At 38.1% G+C, this 26740-nt stretch overlaps 1 protein-coding gene across 21 annotated transcripts in view; it reads left to right on the top strand.

Annotated features, from left to right (window-relative positions):
• SVIL (supervillin) overlaps positions 1–26740 on the top strand; it is a 137797-nt gene that overhangs the window by 85383 nt on the left and 25674 nt on the right. For 5 of the 21 annotated variants that reach the window (XM_040546523.1, XM_040546520.1, XM_040546506.1 and 2 more), the window contains 13 exons: positions 1791–1871; positions 3893–4780; positions 5118–5288; positions 5933–5967; positions 7094–7155; positions 7523–7662; positions 8422–8517; positions 9739–9991; positions 11456–11479; positions 12543–13029; positions 14484–14703; positions 20159–20288; positions 24018–24095. In XM_040546523.1, the coding sequence (XP_040402457.1) occupies positions 1791–1871; positions 3893–4780; positions 5118–5288; positions 5933–5967; positions 7094–7155; positions 7523–7662; positions 8422–8517; positions 9739–9991; positions 11456–11479; positions 12543–13029; positions 14484–14703; positions 20159–20288; positions 24018–24095 (2665 nt within the window). The remainder of the gene's footprint in view (positions 1–1790; positions 1872–3892; positions 4781–5117; positions 5289–5932; positions 5968–7093; positions 7156–7522; positions 7663–8421; positions 8518–9738; positions 9992–11455; positions 11480–12542; positions 13030–14483; positions 14704–20158; positions 20289–24017; positions 24096–26740) is intronic. The other 16 variants (XM_040546511.1, XM_040546509.1, XM_040546512.1 and 13 more) reach the window with 16 other exon arrangements.

Genomic DNA, 26740 nt, shown 5'->3' with positions numbered 1-26740 from the left:
ACAAGCACAGTAAAGCCCAATTTCCAGATGGGTGCCAGTTTGACAGCAGCTTCCCATTATATGTATGGCAAACTTGTTTTTGTTAAATTTTAGTGTGCTGAATTCAAACTGGAAAATAAATGCAGCTTAGTAAGCACAGGAGCTTTATGCCTTTGGTCTTCCTATGACTTCAGTCTCCTACGTATCAATAATCAATCCTATTGTCCATCATTGAGAAGACAACAAAGTGCTGAGGAAGTAGCAGTTGACATTTTGTACAGTTTGCTGCTGAATAAAGCGGCTGATTAGATTCAAAACATGGCTTGCATTCTTCTGACTGCTCTCTTCAAAGGATGAATGATCAAATACAAATAATTCCTGCTTGCGCCCTGCCCACTATAAAATGTGCCAAAGTACACGTTAAGAAGCAAATGGGAAGTTTGCTTTCTACTGAGCAATTTCAGCTACTGGGCCAGCTCCTGGTAAAGCTCCTGTGAAAACCTCCTGTTTGGTCAGCTCCTTGAAGAATTCAAAAACATTTGGGGAAAGAAAATGAAAGTTGTTTCTACAGTCAGTGCTTGGCTTTGTTCTGAGCTTGATTTGGATTTGGTGACAGCTGTGGGTGAGTCCTCAAATTCAACAGAGAATTTGTTGCAAATCAATTTATCTTAAGAATCTCTGATTTGATCTTTTCCAACCGTTCTTATTAAATGACCAGCTAATAAAAACCAAAGTAGAGTACCCTCAGCTCAATTCGACAATTGGTGGGATTTTTGATGCCAAATGGCTCTAGTGTAATGTGAGGAGTTCCTTCAGAGTTAGCTACATGTAATGGGAAGCAGCCTGCCCTGTTGTCACCTCCAGGGGTTTGTTTGTAAACATGAGTGTGGCCGGGCAGGCTGTGGTTGGAAGGTTAAAAGCATTTGCCAGGACCTGCTGTTGCTAGGGGCTGGGAACTAAAGCGGACAGGAGGAAAGCATTCAAGAAACTATGGGTAGGGAGCCCGCAACCGCTGTTTCCTGTAGGGCTGTTGAGTCTGCAGTGCCTTTGTTTCTTTTTTGCCTTTAAATCCAGTGAGGAAACAGGATGAAATGAAGACCAGATCAAGGTTGGGGATTATTTTGCCTGTTTCTTAAGCTTTTTGTTTCCCCAGTCATGCAGTGACACAGCACGTCTTACCTGATGGGTCTCAGAGCTCACAGGGTTTGCATTGCTGAAGCTGCCGTGTTACGGTGTCATAAAAAGAGGGAGGGATTCCAGCTGTTCCAGAGAATTTCTTAGGAAGTACGATAGAGCCATTTAAGTTTCTAATTTCATTAAATTCATATTACTTCTGTGTTTTGGACCCACCGGGTAGTGAAAGGTTTTTACCACTGTAAATCACAAGTTAAAGGAGTGATATGAGCAACTTTTAGAGCTGTCCTTAAATCTATCCTCCAAACTGACCTGCAGTGGCAAATGGCAAATGTGACATTGTAGAGTTGCTTTCCCTTCTCAAATTCTGGACAGCGTACACTTGGCACATTTACCTTTGAAAACAACAACAACAACAAAAAATTAATGTTCAGAACACCATTTAGCTGTTTGTGGAAATAACACGATAGTCTGCTTCACAGTTTGTCACCTTGTAATTTGATTAATGTGCTGTACTTTTATTTTCCTGAACAGTTCTCTGTAACTACGTAATTGCATCTTTGTTTAAAAATGAAAGGGTTTTGAGCTCAAACGGGGGGAGGGAAGAGTGGGAGATGAGAGTGAGCAAATGTTGAGATTTTCTCCAAAACTACCTGAAGTTCTGTTTTCTGTAGTAGTGCAGGGAAATCAAAACCTGAGTGGTTTCTTCAGAAAGATTCGGAAGGGGACACACCTTCACTTATCAGCTGGCCCTCCAGGTATCATAAAACGTAGCTGTGTGGCTAACAATCGGACTGAACACCTCCCTTTTCCTCCCCTTTACCCTGGCATCATTTAACATTTGTCCTTTATTTTCCTTTAACAGCAGTGAGTTAGAAAGTATCAGTTCTTGCGGATAAACAGCTGTTGAAACTTTTCTGAAGCATCTGCTTTTATTGTGACTTGCAACCAACTGATATTTTGATGGAGGAGTACAAAATGCCCCTCACTTCTTCCACTGCTATTATCATACTGGCTTCCACTACTTTTTGTAACTCCTTATTCTATCTCGTTTTGCACTCTGCAAACCAACAGATTTTTCTACCACAACCCAATCTGCATTAGCATTCCTTACAATAAAATCCTTGAATTCCAAAGGCATAGTGCAAGAAAAGTAAAAATTTAATATTGGAAGGTAAAGCAAGATCTTGATCAGAGCTACAAGCAGCTGCTTTCTCCCACTTTGGTAACACATGCTGTTAGCCCACCATGCGAAGCATTGCAGGAAGACTCTTTCCCATGTTCCTGGTTAAAATAATTCTTATAACCCAGTTACTAACATCATTGTGGATGTTCTGGAGCATGCTTGGTACATGCATTATAGTTTACAGAATCACTTTTTAACAGTGAATAAACTTTCTGTGTTTAAGTAAACTTGAGAAGGTTCCCTGGTAAGTGCACCAATACTAAGAGATAAGAAACACCAAAATATTAGAAAGGTCAGTGTTTCAGATAAATTTGGATATCCTGAATTAATCCTCTCAGACATTAATTTTCATTTTATGTAAGTGGTGCTTTTTTAATAATATAAGCTTCAAAAAGTCCCATAGCAGCAAACCTGGAATTGCACGTACTTTGAGCTGGATTACTGTTGACCAAAGGGTTTCTAACCTTGCTCAGAGTTAAAATCATTCTTGACACCCATTTGCAATGTGTATGTGATATTTACTAATACTCACCCTGTAAGCTGTATGACCACCTGGTGTGGCTGTAAAACTGCTAGAGAGTGGAGCTGCAGTTATTTTGTATAAAATAACTTTGTATATAATATAATATAATATATTAATAATATGTTATAATATGTATATAATTTTGTATAGTTGTAAAGCAAAGGCTGCCTCCAGGTGCGCATGCTTGTTTTTTTTGTTAGCGGAGTTGCATTAAGTGTCTACAGGTAGAACATGGCTCTGTGTTTTGCATGTGTGCTCCACAAGTCTAGAAGTGTTTCTAGAAAACATACTGGAGTAAGGTAACCTTTGGGAACATTCCTGTAGGTTTTGCATGTTGGAATGTAGTGAGACATTTTAAAACAGAATGCCTGATTCTGGTTTTCTTTTGTATCTGTTGATCTCCTGCAAGCCCACTAAACAACAGCAGCCATGCCATAGTTTCACCTGGGGCTTCAAGGCTTGCACTTCCAATGTTTTTCTCACTGTACTAAGTTATACTACATTTAAGACATCTTAAATGTTACATGATACACAAAAGTAAACAAAATCTCAGACAACATCAGAAGGTTTAGGTGGAGATACCAACATGTGTTCTTGTCCTCTCCCCAAGTATGCAACAGTATCTCAGTATGAAGTAAGCTGCCCAATGTTTAGAAACCTTTACAAATCTGAATAAATATAGGATTGTCAACAGAATATGAACCCAACACTTTAATAACATAAACATGAGTTTGATTATCTTGTTTTTTTATTTGTTTGAGACTATGGGTATGTGCTGTTGGCCAAATGCAGTTGTGACCGAATGGGAAGATGCTGGCCGTTTTCAGGGCTTGCTCGGTTACCTCTCAGGAGCCATGCATGTTCAAGGGCCTGTGAATCACCTGAATGTTTTTGAGCAATATTACTGCTAATACTGGGGGGTAGGAAGGGGTAGCACCGTAATATTGCTCTCTTTTTTATATAGATTGCTTTTTATTTTAATATGATATTGCTGTCTGTACCCTCGGTCTGTGTTCCTTCCCAGATTGGGTATTGCCGTTCACAGCTTTGATCCTTTTTCTTTCTTAAAGAGTAAAAGTTAGAGAGAAACTGGTGAAAGAGGAAAGCGCGCGTGGAAGCCCCGAACCTGTCACAGACAGTGTCCCTCAGAGAAAATCCCATCCAGTGCCAGCCCACTACATGCCTCTTCAGACAGAAACGTCTGCCTTTGATAGGGTTATAAATCAGCCCGTCAGCGCGGTCCGCCAACCAATACATGGCTATATCCAGCCTGCTGGCATTGCTCACACAGCTCAGCTGATGGCAACAGAAGAACCAGAAAATCTCCCTGTTGGCGGCCGCCTCCTAGCAGACAGCGTCAGCCTGCTAACAAAATCAGCAGCAGCCCCTGCATCGGAGAGTGACAAGAAAGAGGCGCTCGGTTATGGAGCAAAGCCTGATGAAGAGGAGTCCTTGGAGGGTGAGCAGGCTTCCAAAGGCAGAAGGCCGATTTTGCCATCTGAGATTCGCAAGCAAGGGAAGAGCCACGAAGGCCTCTTTGGAGGAGGAGAACTGGATACCACCATGGGGAGCTCCTCTTCAGCAAGCAAGCCGAAGGTTAACTCGGAAGTTCAGAGAGAGCTAGAGTGCAATAGGAGACAGGGTCCTGAGCAGCCCCTGAAGGCCCCGGAGAACATAGAAAGGAGCGAAGCTGTTATGTACATACAGAGCGGGTCTGTATCGCAGCCTGCCAAGGCAAAAGGTCCCGTCTGGAAAGTGTCAACAGCAAAGCATAAAGTCCTGACTCGCTCAATGTCTGACTATACGGTGGCTCCTAAGCTAGCATCTTTTCATAGTAAGGAGAGCACGGAAGCAAACGCAGCAAATGGTGAGATTGGCATGGTTGACACAAAAGTCTCTGTTGCCCAGCTCCGTAATGTCTTTCTGGAAACTGCTAATGCCAACAAGAAAACAGACCTGTAGGTGACATTTCAGACATATTTTCGTGTGAAACTTGCACGTCCTTGGCAAAATTACACACACTCAACATCAGTTGTCAGTTGTGTTGGGCACTTAAAGCACACAGCTTAGCTCTCACCAGTGTGTATTGGAGGCTGAGATGGTCTGAAGGCCGCTTCTGTGCTTCTGCTTGCTAGTCCAAGTTGTGATGGGGGTAGCTGGGATGTGTACGTCCATGCATGGTACTGGAGGAGCATGCAGAGTGATCTCTAGTGGATTGTAGAGATGCTTACATCTATGCTTTACTTCTCTCTTCTATTTTCTTTTCTATGCGCTTTCTATCATGTGGTTTAAAAGCGAATCTCGGTTTGAGATGTCAACGTCAGGTAGCGCTTTGTCTGCCAATGGTGATCGTGAAAGAGGGCCACGAAGGCCGAGGCGCTATTTTACTCCTGGTGAAAATAGAAAGACTTCTGAGAGATTTAAAACTCAACCTATAACGTCAGCAGAACGAAAGGAGACGGATAGGTAGGCATGTATGTGGTTCTGTGTAGTGTTCTGGTGCAGGTAGGCATGAACAAGCTTGTGAAGAAAATGTGTTCATTTGTTAGCATAAATATTTTACAAGGTTATCGTTTCTCTTTAAAAATAATCGAGTATTGGTTATAGGATAAATTCCAATTGACTTGAGTATGCAGTTTCTTATAAAATAAAAACCAACAAAAACCAATTTGCTGCAAATCCCCCTGCGTAAAATGGTAAACAGTGAATCATAAAGTATTACAGCTGTCTGGTTCTGTCTAATGATAAAAGCTTTTGTCTGGTTTTATATGAAGAGTTATATAAAATAAAGAGCCCATCTACCCTGCTTTATCATTTACTATTAAAAAAGTCTACAGATTTTGTGTTAAAAGACCTGGCATCAAATCTTAGATCTTCTGCAAGATGAACTGGAAATCATTTACTTTTAGTTTATGTAAGTGTGGCTGTGATTGCTTGCCTTTCTGCTTTATTGAAGGATGTTACAAGTGGAAACTGTTGAAACTTGAAAAATAGACAAGTTTCGTATTCTTAAGAATTTTTTATGTCTTGCTGCTTCAGATGGAGTTTGAATCTCATTTTTGATGTCTCGTTTCAAGCTAACTTCTTCCTGTTTGATTATTTTTCACTAGGTCATTTTTGAGTGCAGAAATACCAACTGCTGATGGTATGTCACTATACAATTTTCTAAGGAAGACATGGGAACAAATGTATTTTTTTTAACTGAAGTGGTGTTTGATAATGCAAACAAAGTCCACCGGAATATAAGCATCAATTCCTATAATATGTTTGAAGTACTACTTTTCCTTGGGCCGTGTCTGCTACAGACTTAATTTCAGATTAATTTAAGTCCAGAAGTCTATCTGTGGACTCCTAACTATATACAGGGAGTAGAGGGTGGAGTGGCATGCTTTTTTAATTTAATTGCTTTTATCTGACTGCTAGCTGGAAAAAAATACACATTTTAATCAGTAGTTTAGGAATAATAACTAAAAAGCTTTCACTATAGTAGGAAACTGACATTAGCAAAGTATTTTCCAGCTAAGGATGTTGCAAGATGCTGGTTATTAAATTATATAATCGTCTGCCATCTTGCTTCTCTTTTCTTCATGTCACTCTTGGCAACTCTGGCACAAATTAAGAAGCTAATCTCATGAGTAGCTAAATTTAGACTTTAATGCCTTATGCTATTTGAAAGCTGATACTCTGCAGCTTTGAGATGCTGGCTCTTGGATCTGGAGGATGCTGATTTCAGCTCCTAAGCATACCAGTTGAACTTTTAAAATATGGGGATACAAGATGGTAATCAGAATGACCAGCTGCCAGGAGAGACTCTCTTGTCTGGTCAACTGAGAGAAAATAGGTGTCCTGTTCAGCAGGATGAATATTGAGCTTAAGACAGTGGTTGATCTCTCAGTCTAAAGTATTTTCTTAGTCAATGTGTTGTCATAGACTAATACATATATGATTATAAATAAAAGTTTCTTTACTTAATCTGAAATCACATGAACTGTCCTGAAGAAAAACCTTTTGCTCTCAAAATCCTGTTCAGAATTTTTCTCTGATGCAGTATATGTAAATATAAGTAAAAGTTTATGCAATTTGGTTCATGATATATCTTTCATTAAAAGGGAGTACAGCCAATTTATTTGCTGCAAATGCTTCTTTTATTAGTAAAATGTTATTTTGGGGGAGTTTGGAAATCATTTAGTCAGAAAAACTTTCACTTAGTACAAGCTATGAGCCTGATTCATTACATTCATTACATTCAGCTTTTTTTTTTCTTTCTGTAGATGAAGAAAAATTAGATGACCGAGCCAAACTAAGTGTAGCTGCAAAGAGGCTGCTTTTTAGAGTAAGTATTACATTTTCTTAATAGAAAACAGAGCTAAACATTGCATATTCAAGATGCTGAAGATCGTTAGGTTCATTAGAATGAAGTGTAATGCAGTTAACCAAGTCCAAGCACATACTTTTTTTTTTTAACTTCATCTCGTCTACCTACACAGCAGACCTGTTGCTTTAAAGCCATCTTTGAGAACAACATTTAAAGAAACGTGCATTTAATTTTAACTCCATAATGGCTACTGTGTGATTATATCCTGCTTCTAATTCAGAAGTAGACAATCAGGAAAATTAATACTTTGCATCCAGGAAAGCTGAAAAGAAAGTAGTGTTTTAGAACTTTTTTTCATGGTTTTAATTGACATATGCCCACTTAGGAAATGGAAAAATCATTCGAAATAAAGAACATTCCTAAACCTCCTACAAGAAGTTCAGCAGTAGAGAGAAGACTGCGGCGTTTGCAGGATAGATCGCACACACAACCAATTACCAGTGAGGAAGTGGTGATTGCAGCTTCGTAAGTCTTGTTCATGTGTTGGCTCTAACTTTGGTTCCTGCTTTTAAATCTGGGAATAAGTACCATATATGTGGTGTTTACAGCTTTGTAGCAGGGAAAATGTTTATTGTTAAGGGCCAACTTCCTTGAGAACCACAAGGGAAGCTATATTGAAATTCCTTATTAGAAGTAGAGGGAATAGTAAAGCATAAATTGCATGAACTGTAATTTGGCCGAAGGTTTATGAAGCCGTAGATTAGGTAAACGGCATTAATCATAGCATTGGTTTGTAACTCAAACGAAAAGGATACTTTGCACTGAGGGAAATCTGCACTATTTCTTATGGAATGTGTTTGTATTGGGAAAAGCCTTTTAAACTCTGAAATCTCAAATGTACTTCCTGAAAACATTTCTTGCACTTTGGTCATACATCATGAAATTTTCCTAAAAAAAAAAAAAAAAAAAAAAGTTTTTGGGGGAAAATGGAGAAAAAGATGAATGGATGTTCATCTGATGATCTGCTAAAAGATGGCTTATGTTATGGGTAACAGCATCTTCAAGAGACAACCTGTTTGCTCCTCTAGGCTTTTAGTTCTTTCAAAGTATTTGATGTTATTTTGCAAAGTTCACAGCAGTTAATTAAAAATCATTGCTGTTTGTTTTTTTCTGTTTTGTTTTGTTTTTGGTCTTTTCTGTAGTTAACACTTAATGTATTGCTTTTCTTAATGCTTTTTTCTTCTCTCTCCCTGTGAATTTTCCCTCCTTGGCAATTCTTTAAAGTGAACCTACCCCTGCTTCACGTTCTGTGAATACCCACACAGTAGTGACAAGAGTACCTAGTCCCACTGTAGTTAAGAGCACTGTACAACCTATCAGGTACTGGGGGGGATAAACATGCATGTTACATGGAGCACAAGATTCCTCAATAGCAGATGCATCTTTAAAATCTTGAATGCCTTTTCAATGTGTCAAGTCAATACTTGTTTCAAGAATATTTAAAACATTTGTCAACTTCATTTACGTTTGCATGATAAAACATCGCAGCTTTTTTTGGTCAAGCATCTGTTTTTAGGACCTCTCTAACCACACTCACCTATTCTAGAAGTGTATTATATGTGAAAGAAATGAATATGCATGTGAGCAAACCTGGCAGAACCCTCTTTGCTCTTGTACTTTTATATATAGCGATGTCGTCTTGACGTGAAAATACCAAAGCTGGGTGCTTGATTTCACAAGCAGTACATATCCTCTTTGTCTGTCTCTACATATATTTTTTTTCTAGTTTGCAAAATTGAAGGAAAGATAAGAAATTGCACCACCTATAGGTAAAGTTGCAGAATACTGTTACGTTCTGAACAAGAGAATTTTAGCAAAGAGAGCACGACAGAAAAAAAATACTAATTCCATAAATGTGGCTGAATCTAGCTAGAGGTGAATAAAATGTTATTGTAGAGACAAATGCAGTTACAGCTTTTATGAATGAATGTGTCTGCCTTCAGCATTGGTCAAAAAATCTTCAAAATTAATGGAGTATATTGCAAAACTATTTTTTGTTTTAGAGTCACCCCCAATAACTCTAAACAAAAAACAAAACTGAACTCTATTCTCCTTCAAATTATCAGAGGCATTACAATTTATGCCAACCTAAAAGAAGCCCTAACTTGGAATTTAAATCCATCTTCTACATGTTTTTATCATATATGATCCACAAATTATTTCTAATAAAACTGAATTTTACATAAATTGCATTGTAGGACAAGTGTTTGTTCTACAGCAGCATTGTAAATGTCTCTAACTGTATTCTGTACGAAGCGATTGGTCTGAAAAGTCTGTCTTCAATCTTGAGTTCTCCTTTCAAAAAGTTGTTATGTCATAATCAAATGAATTTGCGAATGAAAAATTTTAACTTTTTTTTTAAATCTTCAGCTGTTAAATTAGAACCCATCATGCCAATGTTGAACCACTGCATAATCACTTAGGCTGCTATATTACATTGGCTATTGTGCTTCATACGCAGTTCTTCTGCTTCTATCAGGTTAAGATTCTAAAACTTTATAACAGCATCTTTAAAACTCATTTCCAGTTCTGTTTCTTCAGCTTGCAGGCATCAGCACACCAAAAAATTTTAGCTAAAGAGGAGATAAGAGCAGCCAAAGAGGCGATGGGGCAAGATCAATCTGATGAACCAGATTCTTCCACATTAAGTTTGGCAGAAAAGATGGCTTTGTTTAACAAACTGTCTCAACCAGTATCCAGGGCCATCTCCACGAGGAGTCGAGGAGATATTAGGCACAGGAGGATGAATGCTCGTTACCAGACCCAGCCTGTCACTCTTGGAGAAGTTGAGCAGGTAAGTGCAATCTTAGCTCTTTTTCATTTGTTTATTTTATTGGAAGAAAGAGCTTTAGTGTGAGATGCCATGACAGTTGCCCTTTTCTTTGCTCCGAGCTACACAGTGGGGTCATGACATATTCACAGGAAAAAGCTTCAGGAAGCAGTCTTCTGACACTGAGAAACAACATCCTCCAAAATGCTCAAGTTCATTGATGTGTTTTCCTTTTTTAAGTAATTTAGGGGTATATCATCTTCCTGATGAGTGCACGCTGTACGTTTCACAGTCTCTGTCTTTTCCGGTGTCTTTTTCAACTTCTAAAAGTAAATTCCTGACCAAAAGGGTGAAAACTGGTGCATCTCGTTTTGGAGCTTTGTCATGTGCATCTTTCAAATCTGTTCCTGAAGGCACTATTTATTCCAGTATTATGACATCGTTCTGTTGTTTTCCACTGGGAGGGGGCATTGGTTTTAATTTTTTTGTTTCACCAAAACAGAATACTTCTGAAATTCAGAAATTCACAGTCAAAATGAAGTGGTTTAAACCTTGCAGTGAATTGGGCTTCTCAGTCTGGAATCCTTCATATAATTGGAACTGAAAAGGAATGCCTTTTTAGTGAAGCTTGAGAACAGGATGGCCAAGCAGTAATCTTTCAGATCTAATGTTCGCAACAACAGAAACATCAGTCCCTTAGCACTACAGCTTTAGAAGAAATCACTTTAACAGTGAAGGATCACTCCTTTGCATGTTATATTTCTAAGGGTTTGGATTGATCTGAGTGTTAGAAGGTTCCTGCCCTACGTACTCTTTCTATAATGCTTCATTCATCTTTCTACATTTTCCATATAATAATAGAATTGTGGGAAGGTAGGATTTCTTTAAGTATATTGGTGCAAATCTGCATGAATACATAACTGTGCCTTATGCTTACTTTACTTAGGCTTAAAGTAGTAGTAAATATTTGGCATATTTATCTTAACAAGATTTCCAGACATTACAGAGTACAATTTCCATTCATTTTCCACATGCCAACCACTGTCACAGTTTGAACGCTTTAATGATCATGTCACTAACTTGTTTGGGAGCCAGGAAGGTGATCAACAGAAATGGGCTGAAGCAGATAGGAAAGAAGCCAGTGACAGTCACATTAATTTGTCAGATTTTTACAAGATGAACTTACGCTTCAAGCAAGAAAATGCAGAGGAAGCATGTTTTGTCATATCCTTTTGAACCTAGCAAAAGAAACCAGAGTTGCCTCTGAACAGAGTACAGTGGGAATGTACTGTCAAAACGACCTTACATAGTGAGCTGTGCATTTGGAGTTTTGAGATGTAGTTATGGTTGTTGTAGAAAGAAACAAAAGGAAGGTAAGAAAATAGACAACTAGAGGTTTAATTACCGAAATACATAATTGCAAATGTAATCGTGTAATTGAAGCTGAAATCCCTTTGCTGATCTCCTCTAAATTTCTAATTCTAATAGATGCAATGGAAAAAGAGTAAACCGGTAACTATGTTATTAATGTTTCTTTGGAATCTTTGAGCTAGTGTAGTAGTCTTTGCTCAGCTTTCTGATTTGTTTAATATATGAGTGTGTTGTCCATGCTTTATGGAATTTGCATGTGCTTTTTAAGTTTTTAGTTGACTTACTCCTACTGGTGTGAGTTTGCCTATTCCTTTTGCATGCTGTTCACTAGCCCTGCAGTTAAAGAAAACAACAAAAAAGTCAAACAAAAAACATCTCCTGATTTGTATAAAGGCATATTTGTCACTATTTCATGGCTTTTACCCCTTTGGAGAAGACAAACCCAAGCTGTCCATTTCAGGGAAATTTTGCATCTTAACTGTCTCTAAGTAAACTGTATAAAATTATAACGTTCGAGTAATGAAAGTTAATTGTTCCTCTGTAGAGGCTGGCAAAGCAAATTTGGACTTAAAAAATATATATGTAATTCTTAGATACAAATACTTTTCTCAGAGATGTATGAGACAGCAAATGTTTGATATTTGAAAAACTGTTAAGAGTAACAGTCCTGTGTGAAGGTGATTTATGTGGCGAAAGTGGCAAGAATGCGTGCCCCATGTAAGACAGCACGGAGCGTTCTCTCGGTGCTGAGCTTGCTCTGGAGCTGCAAGCTGCATAACCATATCAGAGCAGAGCTGTGCCAAAGCTAATTAGTCCTGTTGATTAGCCTGAGCACATGGCATGTCATCCGGCATCTGGAACCTGAACTAATTCCTTCTCCCGGTGCTGTGCAGTACCATGTCAGTACGGACCTTTTCATGGAGCTCCGACACAATGTCATATTGCATGCTACACACCTGCCCTCTATTGCTGAAGATTTTGCTGTTCATATGCAGTCATTTTTACCCTGGGTGGAATCACCCATTTGCAGCCAAATGATGGGGCATTCTTGCTCCCCCTAACTGTTATGAGTGTATATTTGTAGAGCATTGTATTCATGTGGAAGCATACCTTCTGCTCTGAAGAACTTATATGACAGACTTTTCTTGGGAATGGATGATTTTGGAGCTCTCAGGTCCTTTTTTATTTTTATGTTTGTCCATAGGTGCAAAATGAAAGTGGAAAAATTGCTCCCCTGCCAACTGCAGTCGCAACATCAGTGGCAACAATGGCTTCTGCCCTTTCTGCACTGTTTGCTGGAGACCTGCATGCGAAGCCAGCTAGAGATGGAAGCGTGAGTGCCGCCACAAAAGCTGATTTGAGATTCCACACTTCAGCAGAAAACTCAGAGTCTTCAGGAAAACACATGCAGAAGTCAGAACAGTGGCAGCCTTCATCAGAAGTGCTAGAAAGCAAAAGATCATCAAAGAAGCATGAAGAAGAGGGAAAGAGGTTTCTGGCACATGAGGCTAATGAAATTAGAAAGTACAGCTCCTTTGAGGAAGAAACCACACATCCTGTTCCTGAAAAAACAGGGGACTACCATAAAGAATCAACATACAGCTTCCTGAGGAAGGGCAGCATGGAACTGTTTAGTTCACAAGCACTTTTTCAGCCTCTTGAGCATAAGGAAATGGATACTAGCATGCAAGGTAAGTGGGAAGCCAAAGAAGGCCAGTCCTTTGAAGAAAACATGGATTTGGAATGTGATGAGCAAAGCAAGACTTTGCAAAGAAGTGCAGTATATGCCTGCTGTTGGTGTAGTCTAGTTCACCAAACAGCAGAGTTTCTCAGTTTTTAAACATCTTCATTTCAAATATTATCAAGACAGTTTTTCTTTTTTAACACTGCTTAAAGGTAGAGAAAAAGTTGTGACAACTTAAGTTTTGCAAGTACAATTTTCTCTTAGCTATTCTTGTAACTCTTCAGGCCTTACAGATGGCTCAATTTTATTGAGATTTTCTTACCTTTAAAGAAGTGGTAGTATATACTGAAGTTAAATTTTTTTGTTGTTTCCTCTGCTGCCCGTGCCTCTGCACTCCAAAATACTGAACAAGCTGAACTTGTTGCTCTGGGTCAAGTATTTGTTCTGAATTGTTGCCACCTTCTGCATATATAGCTATATTATATTTTAACTACATATGTACATATATAGCAAGTAGTGCTATATGATTTTTGAAACACTACTATTATTTTCCCTTCAATGTTGTGACAAAATATAAACCGAGTAATTCCAGAGCAGTTTTCTGTTTTAAGTTGGGGGTACAGGACCAATGTGTCCTATAGTGCTAGAAATATTTTTTTCTTTGTCCCGTGAAGTTAATTCATTTTGAATTTAAATGGTCTCCAAACAGATGTAGGGAGGAAGGTATAGTTCTGCTTGTATTCATCAAAAGCAGTGTCCCTTCTATCTAATTAGCTTTCTGTGACTACAGAGGAGATGGAGACTGGAGTAAAACAGGAGCAGTAGTGTATCGGGGGTATTGTGCTTGTAAAATTTCAAAAAGAGTGAAGATAACTTCTGTTTCCTTCAGGATAGCTCTAATGGTGCATTTATTTTTTCTCAAGGCAGTTTTTCCTGTGGTTTAATTGCAGCTCAAGAAAACAACAACAAAAAAGTCCCTAACACCCTCCTAGAAAATAAGATCTTCATTAAATTATTAAACATATTAAATTATTCTCCTAGTATAGTACTTATGCATTAAATGCTTAACCAGTAAATTAATTTCTTCTTTAAATTTTGCTTCTCTTCCCCTACCCTTTTTTCTCTTCTCTCTTTCATCTGACCTTTTTTTTTTCCTGTTGGCATGATGAAAGGAGCAGCAATTTGTGCCTCATCCATATGAAGTTCAGGATTGTGTATTGAACACTGAAGCTCTGTGGCTTCATGTGAACTTCAGTCAAAAAGGGAGAGTCTATTCAGCAGATAATATTGAACAATTAATCTTTCTGTGCTAGCTCAGCCAGAATTGTTTTCTCTTTTGGGATAGCATATGATCTGTGATTTGAATATTAAAAAACAGATCTACTGCTTCAGTGTAGGTAATGTAAAATTAGTTTGAGATAGCACTAAGTCTAATTCAGCACATTTCTTTTGACCGGGCAGACCATGTTGAGTCTACTTCTGAACTCACCAGCACATCAGCAACGAGGACTGTTTCACAGACTGCAGCTGTGGCATCCTGTAGACTGCAGGAGCTCTCCGAACAATTGGAAGGAAAATTTTATAAGAATTCCTGTGAGATGTTTTCTGTTGGAGAGAATAAAACACAAGCAGCTGAAGATGTCCTTGATAGTTCCAGCAAAACGATGTCAATTAAGGAAAGGTACTTAAATTTCACTTTATTGAAATGGTCTCTATAAATACAGTTATTAGAGTGATGATTATAAAAAGAAGCTTTAAGCCAGTTTCTGAAAAAGCTAAGCCATGTTTATTGGGCTCTATTAGCTGTCAAAAACTAACAGCAGAAACATGCAGTTAATCTGACTGACATGCTTATAAAGCGTTATCATCTCATGATGAATGAGAATTACTGTTGAAGAGAACATGATGATCTGATTTTGAAACAGCCACCTGAATAATCAATAAGAGCTTCAGAAAATGAAAGTAGTAAAATACTTATTCTAGTTACGTTTGTTCTACTCAATATATTTCATCAGGTTCTGTTTTCAGTTACAATAGTTATAATGTGTTTTTTTTTTAATTTTATTTTTTAATTAGCTGTCTCATTGTTGCTCTGTGGAAATAGTCTCTTTATAGTAAGCCAAGTACAGAGAATCAGGGATAGACTGTGATATTTCACACTTTACTTCAGAAATATATAGTTTCTGTTTTGATGTCTGAGAACTTACTCAGGAATTTTAAAGGATAATAAGCTGGACAGGTTTGTGGGAGTATTAGAAGCATTTTTTCCAGCCCAAGATCATTCAAAAATGAAATCAAATGTTAATTATTCTGTGCTTGCAGTAGCAGTCCAGTGAGTAAAATGATGATGGTTTGCTTCAGGTTGACAAATAGACTTATTCATACTTCAGTTTTTGTTCAGTGAAGGTAGAACTGATAAATCAAAGTAGCTGCTTCATCGAACTTTCACTGTGTCAAAGTATTCCATCACTTTGTGAGGTGGGTGTGATATTCGGTACTCCAACCCATTTTTTTCAACAAGATACCAAAGCATGCTTCATGTATTTCTAGGAGGTGTGTGAGTCATCCTCATTTTTAGCATTCCCACTCTCTGTTATCTATTTAATATAAGGAGAGCAGAGTGACTAAAACAGCTGTAACAGTCTTAGTCCCCTTTCTGAAAGATGTACTTAGCATTTCAGGTTTTTTGTTTGTTTGTTTTAAAGCAACCTTTCATCCCTCATCCTTCTGCAAATATGTCAACTGTCTGGACAGATAAGACTTAAATCCAGTAAATTCTGGTTTATGGGTAGTAAATGATCTACCTTCCCTGAGCCTAGTGGGGAAAAAGAGATTGGAGGGAGGGGGAAGATCCAAGTATTAGCAGCTGTTTCAATCCTAAATTTAATGCTTCAGTTGAGTTAGTCTCTTGAAGAACTGATGTTCCTGTCAGACTGTCAATCACACTCACAATCAGGAATTGCTTTCATTGGGCCTCCAAGACTGTCTATTCAATACGAAAGCCAACACCAGAAAATACCTGTTCTCTTGTCACGAATTCGTGTATTCTGATTCTGCAAACATCTGTAAATGGCAGAGCTGCTATCAAAACGTTTTAGCATTCCAAAATACTACAGTAGTCTACTTCTTGGCCCAGAATTAAAAAAAAAAAAAAAAAAAAAAAAAAAAAAAAAAAAAAGACTGGTTGTATTCTTTTTTCTTTTGCTTGACTGTTTCTGATGCCAACTATTCATAAACCTCAAAGAACATTTCTGCTAAAGATTAACTTTTACACTTTGCTTTTTTGGGTTGGATTGTTTTCTTTCCTTTTTACATTCACTAACTTCATCTTCCCATCCAGTGGATTTTTCTGGCTGTGTCAGACATTCTTTCACCTTATGGAAGAACAGCTTTTCCACAGATGTAATGATATTTGGGCAGGATGCATGCATGTTGGTCTGGATGAAAGTGATTTTCCACAAAGACTTATTTCACTGAAGTAGTATTATCCTTGTGGGGTGAGTGCATACCTAGCATTTTCAAAATCACCTATATTTTATGGAAGAATGAAAACCATGATTTTTCAAGAAAGAAAATATGCCTATCCTCTCTTCTGCAAACATGACACTTGGAGGTGGGAGGGAGCAAAGGCTCATATCTTACAGTAGGCTGTGTTTTTTGTTAGACAGACAGGGCCAATCCACTGATGTGTTATATATGAGCGCTGGAAACCTTTTTATAATTGTCTTGTATTCAGCCAGACAAATTAGGAGTTTGGGAGAGGCCTTCAGGAAGAGGAATGTCTTGGAGGACTTTGAACAGAGTGTCATTTACATGTAGCTACCTGTATTTGTACATTTACAGAGACCAGAGTTTCTCAAAAGCCACCCTGCCTGCTCCTCTTCAGAAGTCAGCTGTGCACCATGAACACCATTTTCAAAAACTACAGATAAGTAGCTGGTGGACCTCCAGCCTTCATCTAGTCCTTGTCAGGACAAACCCAATCTAAAATTTAGTTTCAACCTTTTTTGGTGAATGGATGCCTGAACAAGACCTTCTGGAGGCTAGTACACATATATAGTGAATTTATGAACTCTTTGACCATCGGCTTCCTTTCTGTAGTTATTGCACTCAAATTGGCCTCCAGGCAGCTGAAAGGCAACTAAAAAGAACTGGTCAAGTGCAGCCAATGGAGTCCATGTGAAAGCCAAACCCGTGTCCAGTTCATGTCATCTCAACGATGACGCTAGCAGCAAAGACACTAAAATATTGCCACAGAAGAAAGATGTCTTTTTTTTTTTTTTCATTTTTGCCTGGGCTTTTACCAGACAATGCTCCTTATTTAGGCAAAACCACTGTTCGAATCTTGCTTGTATTTCCCCTCAGTACTAATCTGACATTTTTCCTTCAACACCTCTGGATCATTCTATCTGAGTACCTGAGTAGCAGGTAAAAAAAAAAAAAAAAAAAAGACACTGAGCAAGCTGACAAAGATGGACAGATAAATAGTAAAGATGTTCCTTCCGAGAACAGTGTAATACTGATTTTTCAGATTGGAAAATGAACTTTGGGATGCAAAGGAGGAAGTTGTATGAAAAGAACTATGAAGGTGAATAATGAATCAAACTAGAGATGCAATGAAACTAGTAGGCAGCAGGCCTTAAATAAATCCAAACGTTAGACCACAATTTTTTTATTGTTTTTCAAACTTCCCAAAGAATCAGCTGCTCTATACTCTCAGAGTAAAGCTACTGATCTGGTGGGCCTGCTTGGGTGATCCAATTCAGCATTTCTTGCATCTTTATTTATACAAAAGGATGCCCTTCAAAGGCTGCTGAGTCAAGGTGGCCTGTATTTATTGCTGTTTCCATGGTTCGAGACAAATGCACGGCTTTAGGTTTTGCGCAGCAGTGAAGTTTTCAAGGGCATGCTGGGCATGCTTATCCCTTTAAAGGTGTTATTTAATCGCTTGAGGCAGACAGACACATGACCTTACTGTAGGAATGAGTTCTTTCATTGCATATACAAGTGGAGGGGATGAATCCATCCTTACGATGAAGAAGAGAACAGTCTCCAGAGACACAGAAACAGTCTCAGAATTAGAGATTTTCCCTTTCTGATCTGCCAAGCTGTTTGGGCCAAAGGTCTAGGGCAAATACCCTGCAGTAATGTCAAACTGCAGGGTCAAAAACAGGGCAGATCTTATCTGCCTACTATGCTGTGCAGCTATGGACATTTTTAAAAACAAACCCATTTTAGGCTAAAGCTGACCAAAACGCCTTACAGCTTCAATTAGTGCAGATCATTTCTAAGCAAAGCTGACCTGAGAGAATGTGACTATTGAAGATAATTCAGCAGTGTGGTGGCAATTCAGTCCGATCTTGGTCTCCTCCACAGTTTCACACATGCATGGACATACTCCAGAAGATAAGTTCTGGGCAGTGAAATCTTGTATACGTGCTGGAAGCAATGACCATGGCCTCAGCTCTTTATCCTGGGTCCTCTTCACCCCTACCCATGCTGTGCTGTTAGGTACGAAGAAGCCAGGCAACGTGAAGCCTGCCAGCGGTGCCTGCATGGGCAGGAAGAGAAAGAGAGGAAATAACTGAACACTAGCCACCTTTTCTTGAACACTAGCATTCTTATTGCCATTGTATTCTTTGGATTTACTGTCTTCTGCATTCTGAGTTTTTCTCAGCTGACTGCCTTAGGACCAGTTGGGTTTCCTTGAGGAAGTCAGTAGCACGGTTACACTCCCTGGATTTTTGCAGGAAGCAACTGCCTGAAACAGTCCTATCTCTTCCTTTTCATAGTTACAGGACAAAACTTGGACAGTAATCACATCTCTGAAAACACATCTCCATATCTTGTGATGGAAATAAGTTGCCAGCCTACTGAACCTGTGCAAATATTAATAGGGTTAAGGGTCTTGGTATAATCTTACTGAAATGCCCTAGATTAATAAAAGTTATATAACAAAATTTAACAACTCAGCTAAAATAAAAATGATTTAGTGGACCAGCACAACTGTTTACATAATTGCTACAGATACACATTTAAGGAATGCTAAGAATGATTTCTAAAAGCTAGAAAATTCATATATTAATTCAAATTCATATATCAATTCAAATATTAGTTTCTGAGGGAGGTAAGCTGAAGATCATGCCTCTGTGGACCTTATATTCCAAACTGATTTCCCCTGACCCCAAAACTAATCACCTCAGAGTTTGTATGGACTGATAGGTTCTAATTCCAGCAAAACAAATCTACATGCTGTGCCCGCTGGGCCAGTCAGCATCCATTTGTGCTGCATTCAGAATTTTACTTAAGATTAGAAAATAGTACTTTTACAAGATCCTGCTTAATTGAGATGAATGGTAATCTACATTTTAAATATAAGGCTTCCTTTAAACCAGTTGAATCTTGCAGATGGGTTTCACAGCTGTAGTATCATAGCACCAAGTTGTTAGTGGGTTGGTACTACTGATTTATATGACAGCAATGCCTGAAATGACCAAGGAGATACTAAATGATCCCTAGCAGTCTGATAGTAACTTCAGTCATCAGAGTTGTAGTCCAAGCATTAACTGCAAAGTTATCATTTGATGTGCCTGATGAGACCTAATTGATGGCTGCCTGCTCTTAATAAACCTCTTCCTTCTTGGGTTTTAAAGGAAATAAATTTTATTTTTTTTAATGACTAATAAACAGCAGTGATAGGATTCATCTCATTAACTTCGGACATCTACAACAGAAGCATCCATAGCTGAGCTAGTCAATCTCTGTGCCTTATCGACAAGGAGGGGAAGAGAGCAGTGATTCATCTAACTGTTTTTATGTCTACTTCAGGATGATCTTCATTATACCTTGGCCTCCCTTGACTGTATTGGCAATTTGCACTGACTGTACAAATTAACTGGAGTGCTTGTCACAGACTAGATGTCTGTGTTTTGTCAGATGATTCCCATTCGACATGTTCAGTAAAGGCTTGTTGTTCATTGGTGAGCTTTGTATATGTGTATGAAATGTAAATAACTATGGTTAGCTAGAAAACTTAATTTCAGATTTTCTTGAATGCATCATTAGTGAGGTACTAAGGGTAGTTTCTAAGGATGATGGGAGGTAAAGATACTATGTTGGCATGTTTTTTCTTCTAGGTTGGCATTGCTGAAGAAGAGTGGTGAAGAGGATTGGAAGAGCAGGCTCAGCAAAAAGCAAGAGTATGCAAAAGTGTCTGCCACTGATCGTAGTGCACAAATGCAAGAAGTTGAGCAGCTGTTGAAGAAGGTAATTCTATCCTTTTTTTGAAAAAACATATTGCTTGAATTGCTTCAGCTTTGATGATGCATCCAACAAGACAGGCATGCCTAATATTAGCTACTAGCTCTTGCTACTCCTTTTGTTTAAAGGCACGTTTAAAACACAATTCTCCCAACATGAGAGCTCTTTAAACAAGAATGCCTTCACTGTCTTGGTGCATACAATATTGGTTAGAATGCCTTTACATCAGCAGATTGTGGAGCAGTAAGTTGGCCTGTAAGGCTTCTGGAATGTTTACAGGTATAATGATTAAGGTTCTCCTACACACGCACCAATGTATGAGAAACTGGCTTAAGACTTGAAGCGTTTTCTGTAGTAAGGGTGACCTTGGAAGAATTTCATGTTCCTAAAGGTGTGTTGCCTCTGTGCATATGCTTATTTTGAGCGATAATTTTGGATCCTAGAAGCACTAAGGAAATGCAGGTATCAGAGCATTCATGAGTAGTTCGTCCTTTGATTATCTTGCATGATCTTTGGTGTTTGTGGATAGCCAGAACCTCCTGGACAAGGATGTTATCTGTCTTGTCGGTGTTAGTGAGTAGAGCAGGAGATGGGTAGAAAGGTATGGATGGATTACTGAGAGATTTGCTTCAAGAATGGACTCCCAGTTCCAACTAATGTAGATTCGCTTCTCTACTGAGTCTAGTATTTCAGAAATTACAGTGTTAGATAAAATGGCTGTTCCAAAAGCATTTAATTTTTCAAGGAATATTTCCACAGAGGACAAGTGAAGATAAAATTTGTATTATAAATTTTACCACTGGGAACAATAATCTTGGGATCTAATCATTTAGTTGTGAAAATACTGCTTCTATTGAATAGTATAGGTAAGCAAACAGTAAAAAGACTACTTCTTCCATCAGTATATTACAAAAAAGGTGTTGTTACAGTCTGTTCTTACTGGGGATATATCTGTGCCTCAACTTGCAGTTCATCAATGGTTGTGTGTTAACTGTACAGAAAATCAAGAAAACTGATCTTTACAGTTTGGTCTGTGGGTTTTGTTTTCTATTTGCTGTGTGGACTTGCTCACAAATTCAGTCGCTAGTTTGAAGATGTCCTAAAACACAAATAGTTTCACTGAGGAAAGCAAAATTGTGGTCACATTTTTAACAGGCTAGTCTTCAAAATGACAACTGTTGAGGTCAGATTACAAATGTTCTGAAGCTGAAGACAATGGGGCTGAGAAAAAGCTTTAAGTAGCTGCCAAGATTTAGGCAGAGATGAAACCTTTGTTCTCTCTTTTTACTCCCTGGCCCCCATATCCTCCCTGTTGTGTTACCATGTGCAGCAACATCACTCAGCACAGCACAAGTTAGGCTTTTAAAGTAAGAGAGCATGAAGTGCTTGAAGGGTACGAGCTTTGATGTGACAATGCTAGCAGTGGGAGCTTCTGTGACACAGGGTCACCCACTGTGTTGGTTCATGTTAGCTCTTGGCCATTTAGAGCCTGAGCCAGAGGATTTTTGCACTTCTGCCAAAATGTGGGTGGAATCTTGGATATATAAGAAAAAAATGTCAGTAGTCTTGTCAGACACACAACCATATTGATATTTGTGATGCTGATTCATTATGTTCGTGACAAATAATGTAAAGCTTTGTCCAAGTTGACCACACTGCTTTCAACACATCACTGTCAGATGTCCTTACATCTGGAAATATTACTATCTATAAGTCTTCAGTGTGGTGGCTATTACCCTGTGAGGACCACAAAGCAGCATGCCACTGAAGTACCTACTTGTAGAAGAGCTTTGAGACTACAGCGTACTTAAGAATCTTACTGCTTGCTGTTGCTGAATTTGCAATAAAAGTGCAGGATCTGAATTGACTACTGTGTTTTGAGCTAGTTAAAATACAATTTCCACACATGCCAGTCATGCATTGGCAGCAAGAGTGTGTACACTTCAGGCATTATTGTTAACCAGCAGGGCATAACAGAAGTTTTTCTAGTTGTGGTATGTCACTGTTCTTAATGCGGTCAAGCTCACCTTTTTAGTTTTTTTTTTTTTTTGTCTTTAGAAAGGCTGTTTAACTCATTCTAGAGGCTTAATTATTGAAGCATAGCTATATAAAATAGAAGTTAGAGTACATTTAGATTTCTTGTAATCAACAAAAGTTGAAAGATATTACTAAAATAGTTACTTTAAATAGTGCTGTTTGATCACTTCTAGTCAAAATGCTTCTTCACAGTGTATTCATGTTGATATCTCTCTCTAAAGGTACTATAATCATTTATATGTAGGCTAAACTGTAGAAAAGCCATAAAATTCATGGAAAAGCTGACAGAGCAACTTAACATGGGGGAAAAAAAAAAGTAGAATAAGGAATTAACTCAAAGAGATACAGACTTAGGGAGAAAAAAAAGTTGAGATTTACATGGAGGTCCAGCATCTGTTTTAATGATTGCTGCATATAGGAGGAAAATTTGTTGGAAGATGTGAGACTTCTTAAATTACTTACATGTACGCTAAAACATACTTGGACAATTTAAAGAATTGCTCTATCGTCAGGGGAAAACTGTAGGCTGTGGAATGTCTTAGCAAAGAAAAAAATCCATTTTATTTTGGAAAAATATTTTGGATTTGGTATATATTTTTTTCTCTATGTAGAAAACATAACTAACTTTAAAGTCTTTCCTTAGTATCAAAAGAGTGAGACTTACTGGAATGAAAATTCCTGTTTTATAGTTGGCCATTTTAACGGTGTCCCTGATTAATGGGATTACCAGCTGCACTGCAGTAGCACTGAAGCAGTGAATGACATTTGAAATGCACTTAATTCTTATGGCAAGCTTGTATTGCAGCTCAGTACTGGTGTTAAAGGCCAGAACGGAGCAGTCAATTCCAGATTACTCAGAGATGAAGTGTATAAAAATCTTAAAGGGGGTAGGCCTTTAAAAAGTGACCTTTAGGCAAAATATTAGTCTCCTCCTGTGGTAAGAGTTTTCTCCATTTCAGATAAGGCAGCCACCAAGTGCTTGTACCCAGTTCTAATCAAAGCTGAAGCTTTAATGGCTGGGCTTCATTTTGGGCCACTCTAACGAGCTGCAGTTGTCCCATGCTGTGCAATGTTCTGTATTTGCTTTAACCTAGAGAAAGGAAGAAGAATTATCGTTGTTAAAGCCATGTCTTAATCAGCTTTGGGTAAGCCCAGCTCTGAGGCAGGGGTTATTTGTAGGCTTCGTTTAGAATGGTAAACTCACCTTTGCTAAGCGCCATGGGCTTAGTAGTTGCCTCCAGATGGTTTTTGAGTATCTCAGTTTTAGTAGATGTTCTTTCCTTTTGTCCTGAACATAGGTGGTTTGTTGGTTGATTAAACTTGCAGCAGAATTGTTTCCATCATGGCTGACATGGTTCATCACTTTATTGGTGCATGAAAGCAGAGTGATAAAGATTACCAGCATACAAAATGTATATCTCCTGCCTGGGCTGTTTAGTGTTGTGTTGACTTGTAGTGATGTTGTTACTAACATCTTTAATTCTTGCATGGATTGGCTTTGGTAAACATGCTGTTGTGTTGTGAAAATATTTTTTGGTCTCTGGCTTTCCAATAGGGAAAATGCTTCTAGAAGATTAAACGATTGAGATTTACTCCATCTCAAGATCCTGGGGAAAACGAGTGTGTTTTCCCCCATCTTCATCTCTGGCAGTCCACTTCTTTTCTAATTCCTTTACTTTGCTTCTGTCCTTGTCATAGGAACCTGTATATGCTTCTACTTACTCTCCTGTTATACCCGCTGTCCATAAATTTCATCCTTTTCTACCTATTAATCAGGTGAGCAAAAGTCTGCACAGTTTAAATGCTCAACAATATCAAGTAAACACATTTTGACTTTTTTTCTTTTTACATAGGGAATTAATAATCCTCTTAGTTGATTAACCAGCTTAATAAATGCTGCTTTAAAGAAACGTAGCAGGAGTGGGCAAAGAAGCAAGCTGTACACAAGAAAACAAGGAGAGTTCAGTGGAAGGTCTTGATAGATCTATGCAAATCTAATCCTGCTTTATTGCCTTGCCTCCCAGCTCAGATCTGTGGTGGTAGTACTACCAGGAATCCACTCTGTTCTCAATTCCCCCCTGCCAAAATACAGCATGTGTCGCACGTCAGGAGCACTCTGGCTAGCGTGGGTAATGGTAATGAACCCCAGGAACAGTTAGTTACTCACTGCTAGAACAGAGGATGATGATTATGGTAGATACTACTGAAACAATGTTAAAATATTTTGACTACTGATATTTACCATTTCCACATTCACCTTCATAGAAGTTTCTGGGGATGTTTACTCCGATTTTTTTTTAATCAAAAATTAAATTTTGGGCTTATTGTTACCTCTACTCTGTAAGCTCTGAATTTAATATAGCTTTATTACTATTTGACTTAAGATGACCTATTCATTTTGTCATGATGGAGTTCACCAGCTCTATATATCAAGAACGTAAATGTATCATCTAACTTAATAACTTAATATCCCCTCAACAGTCAGCGGAGAGAGAAAGTCCTTCAGTGGCTGTTCACCTCATTTATCTTAAATGAGGATCAGTTGCCCCCAAAAGCAGAGAAGTTATTTGTATTACAAGGCAAATACATACCTCTTTTATATAATTCATAACACTGGTTTTAAATGGATTCCCACTTTGAAAAATACATTTTTAGTGTCCATTTTTGGTTTGGACTCCTCCAGCTAGGGTCCAACACAGACCTTAACATAGAAAACTGTCAATACTTGTATTTCTTGTGTTTATAAAATAGAAATAAAAAAGAAAAGAAGCTTAAAAATATAAGGCAGGCTCAAAGACCACTGTGAATTGTGTTCTTGTGACCCGATGTGGCACTACTTAGACTAGAAAATCCTAGGGTACAAAATGGAGCATTGCCTAGATGTGTTGCAGTGCTGGAAGAGACCAGTGTCATCAACCAGCCCAGGCAAGCAGTGCAAGAAAAGTAATCCCTTTATCTAGCTGTTCTTACATCAAGTCTATAACTCTCCCTCAGACTATGTGGTCTTTAAATATGTGGTCTTTATTCTTGACTGTCCAAACATGAAAAATGCACTGCAATCTGATTTAATATGAGGTAGATTTTTTTTTTTTTTTCAAATCTTGAAAAATTATTTCAGATCTTTTCTAAAACCTTCCAAAACTATTGGGATCCTGGATAGAAGTGTAGATGCTGGAAATGGGATGAGTTATTTCAGTAAAGATCTCAGTATGGAGAATCACCATCTTCTTCCTCTCCTCAGTATTCTTGTTTATACAGTAATGGCAGATGATACCGGTTCTTAGCTACCATTGTATGTAATCCCTTTTTCATTTAATTATCTGTTCAGAACTACTGCTCCACGTTTTTCCTCATCTTCTATATTTCTAAATGGCTGGTTTTTTTTTTTCCTTGATTCTCTTTTCAGCTGATAGTGCTCTTAAAAGCCTGGCTTTTCTCATAACCTTTTTTAAACCTGTGTGATTATTTTTTCTTCATCTTTATCGCCCACCCTTCTCTTCTGTGCATTGGTGACACCCCGAGGTTCTTCTCAGCAGAACTGATTTTTGTTCCACGTGCATGAAACCATACTGGTCAGGGTTGGGATGAATCAGATTGCTGCATGGCCATGTCCTGTTTAGAAGTATTTTTTCTGTCAGTTAACTAGTATGTAGTCTGCAAGCTGCAGTGATATTTTTATATTGCTCAAAAAAAGCTCCGAATGTCATCTGTGATTAAGTCAAATATATTAAAGAAATCAGAGGTAACCGTGTTAACATATTTAATCATACTTGATCTCATCAAACTTACCATTTTGATTAAACCTGTTTTCCATAATGCCATGTGGAACGGCATTAATTATGCAACTGTGCTTTGATTCTTTATTGATTGTCTTACAGCAGTCTTCCCATGATTGTCTGGAACGAAACACAGCTTACGTGACCTGTACTTACACTCTTCAGTTCTTCTGCTAAAGATTATTCCCATCTTAGCTTTTATCAATCCTACGCCATTTCCCATTTTCAAAGGTTTTTTTTTTGTTTGTTTGGTTTAGTGTTGTTTTTTAATCAGTGCTTTTGTTTGGGGCATCTCCTATTCCTGTTATTTCATGTTGCTGGATGCCAATTCTTCTGACCCTTTCAGTATTTAACTTGATTTTAAGATTCTATCATTTCTCTGTAACAAGAGGTATCAGTGAAAACATAGACGTATTTTTCACTACAAATTAGAATGTTTCATTGTATATAAGTACTTGTTTTGTTTAATGGGAAAAGCAGCATTAGATCTGTTGTCTTCCAAAGCTTTAACTTATTCCTGATACTCTAAAATAATTACTTATTTTATTTTTTTTTTATTGGGGTCTCCAGCATCCTTTATCAAAAAGTCACAGGTATGAATTTGAGATTTTTATTTATTTTATATCTTTCTTCTTCTTTTTTTTT

Source organism: Cygnus olor, chromosome 2 (assembly GCF_009769625.2).
Source record: "Cygnus olor isolate bCygOlo1 chromosome 2, bCygOlo1.pri.v2, whole genome shotgun sequence".
Classification (NCBI taxonomy): domain Eukaryota; kingdom Metazoa; phylum Chordata; class Aves; order Anseriformes; family Anatidae; genus Cygnus; species Cygnus olor.
Note: the sequence above shows the minus strand (reverse complement) of the source record. Positions and strands in the feature narration are given on the sequence as shown.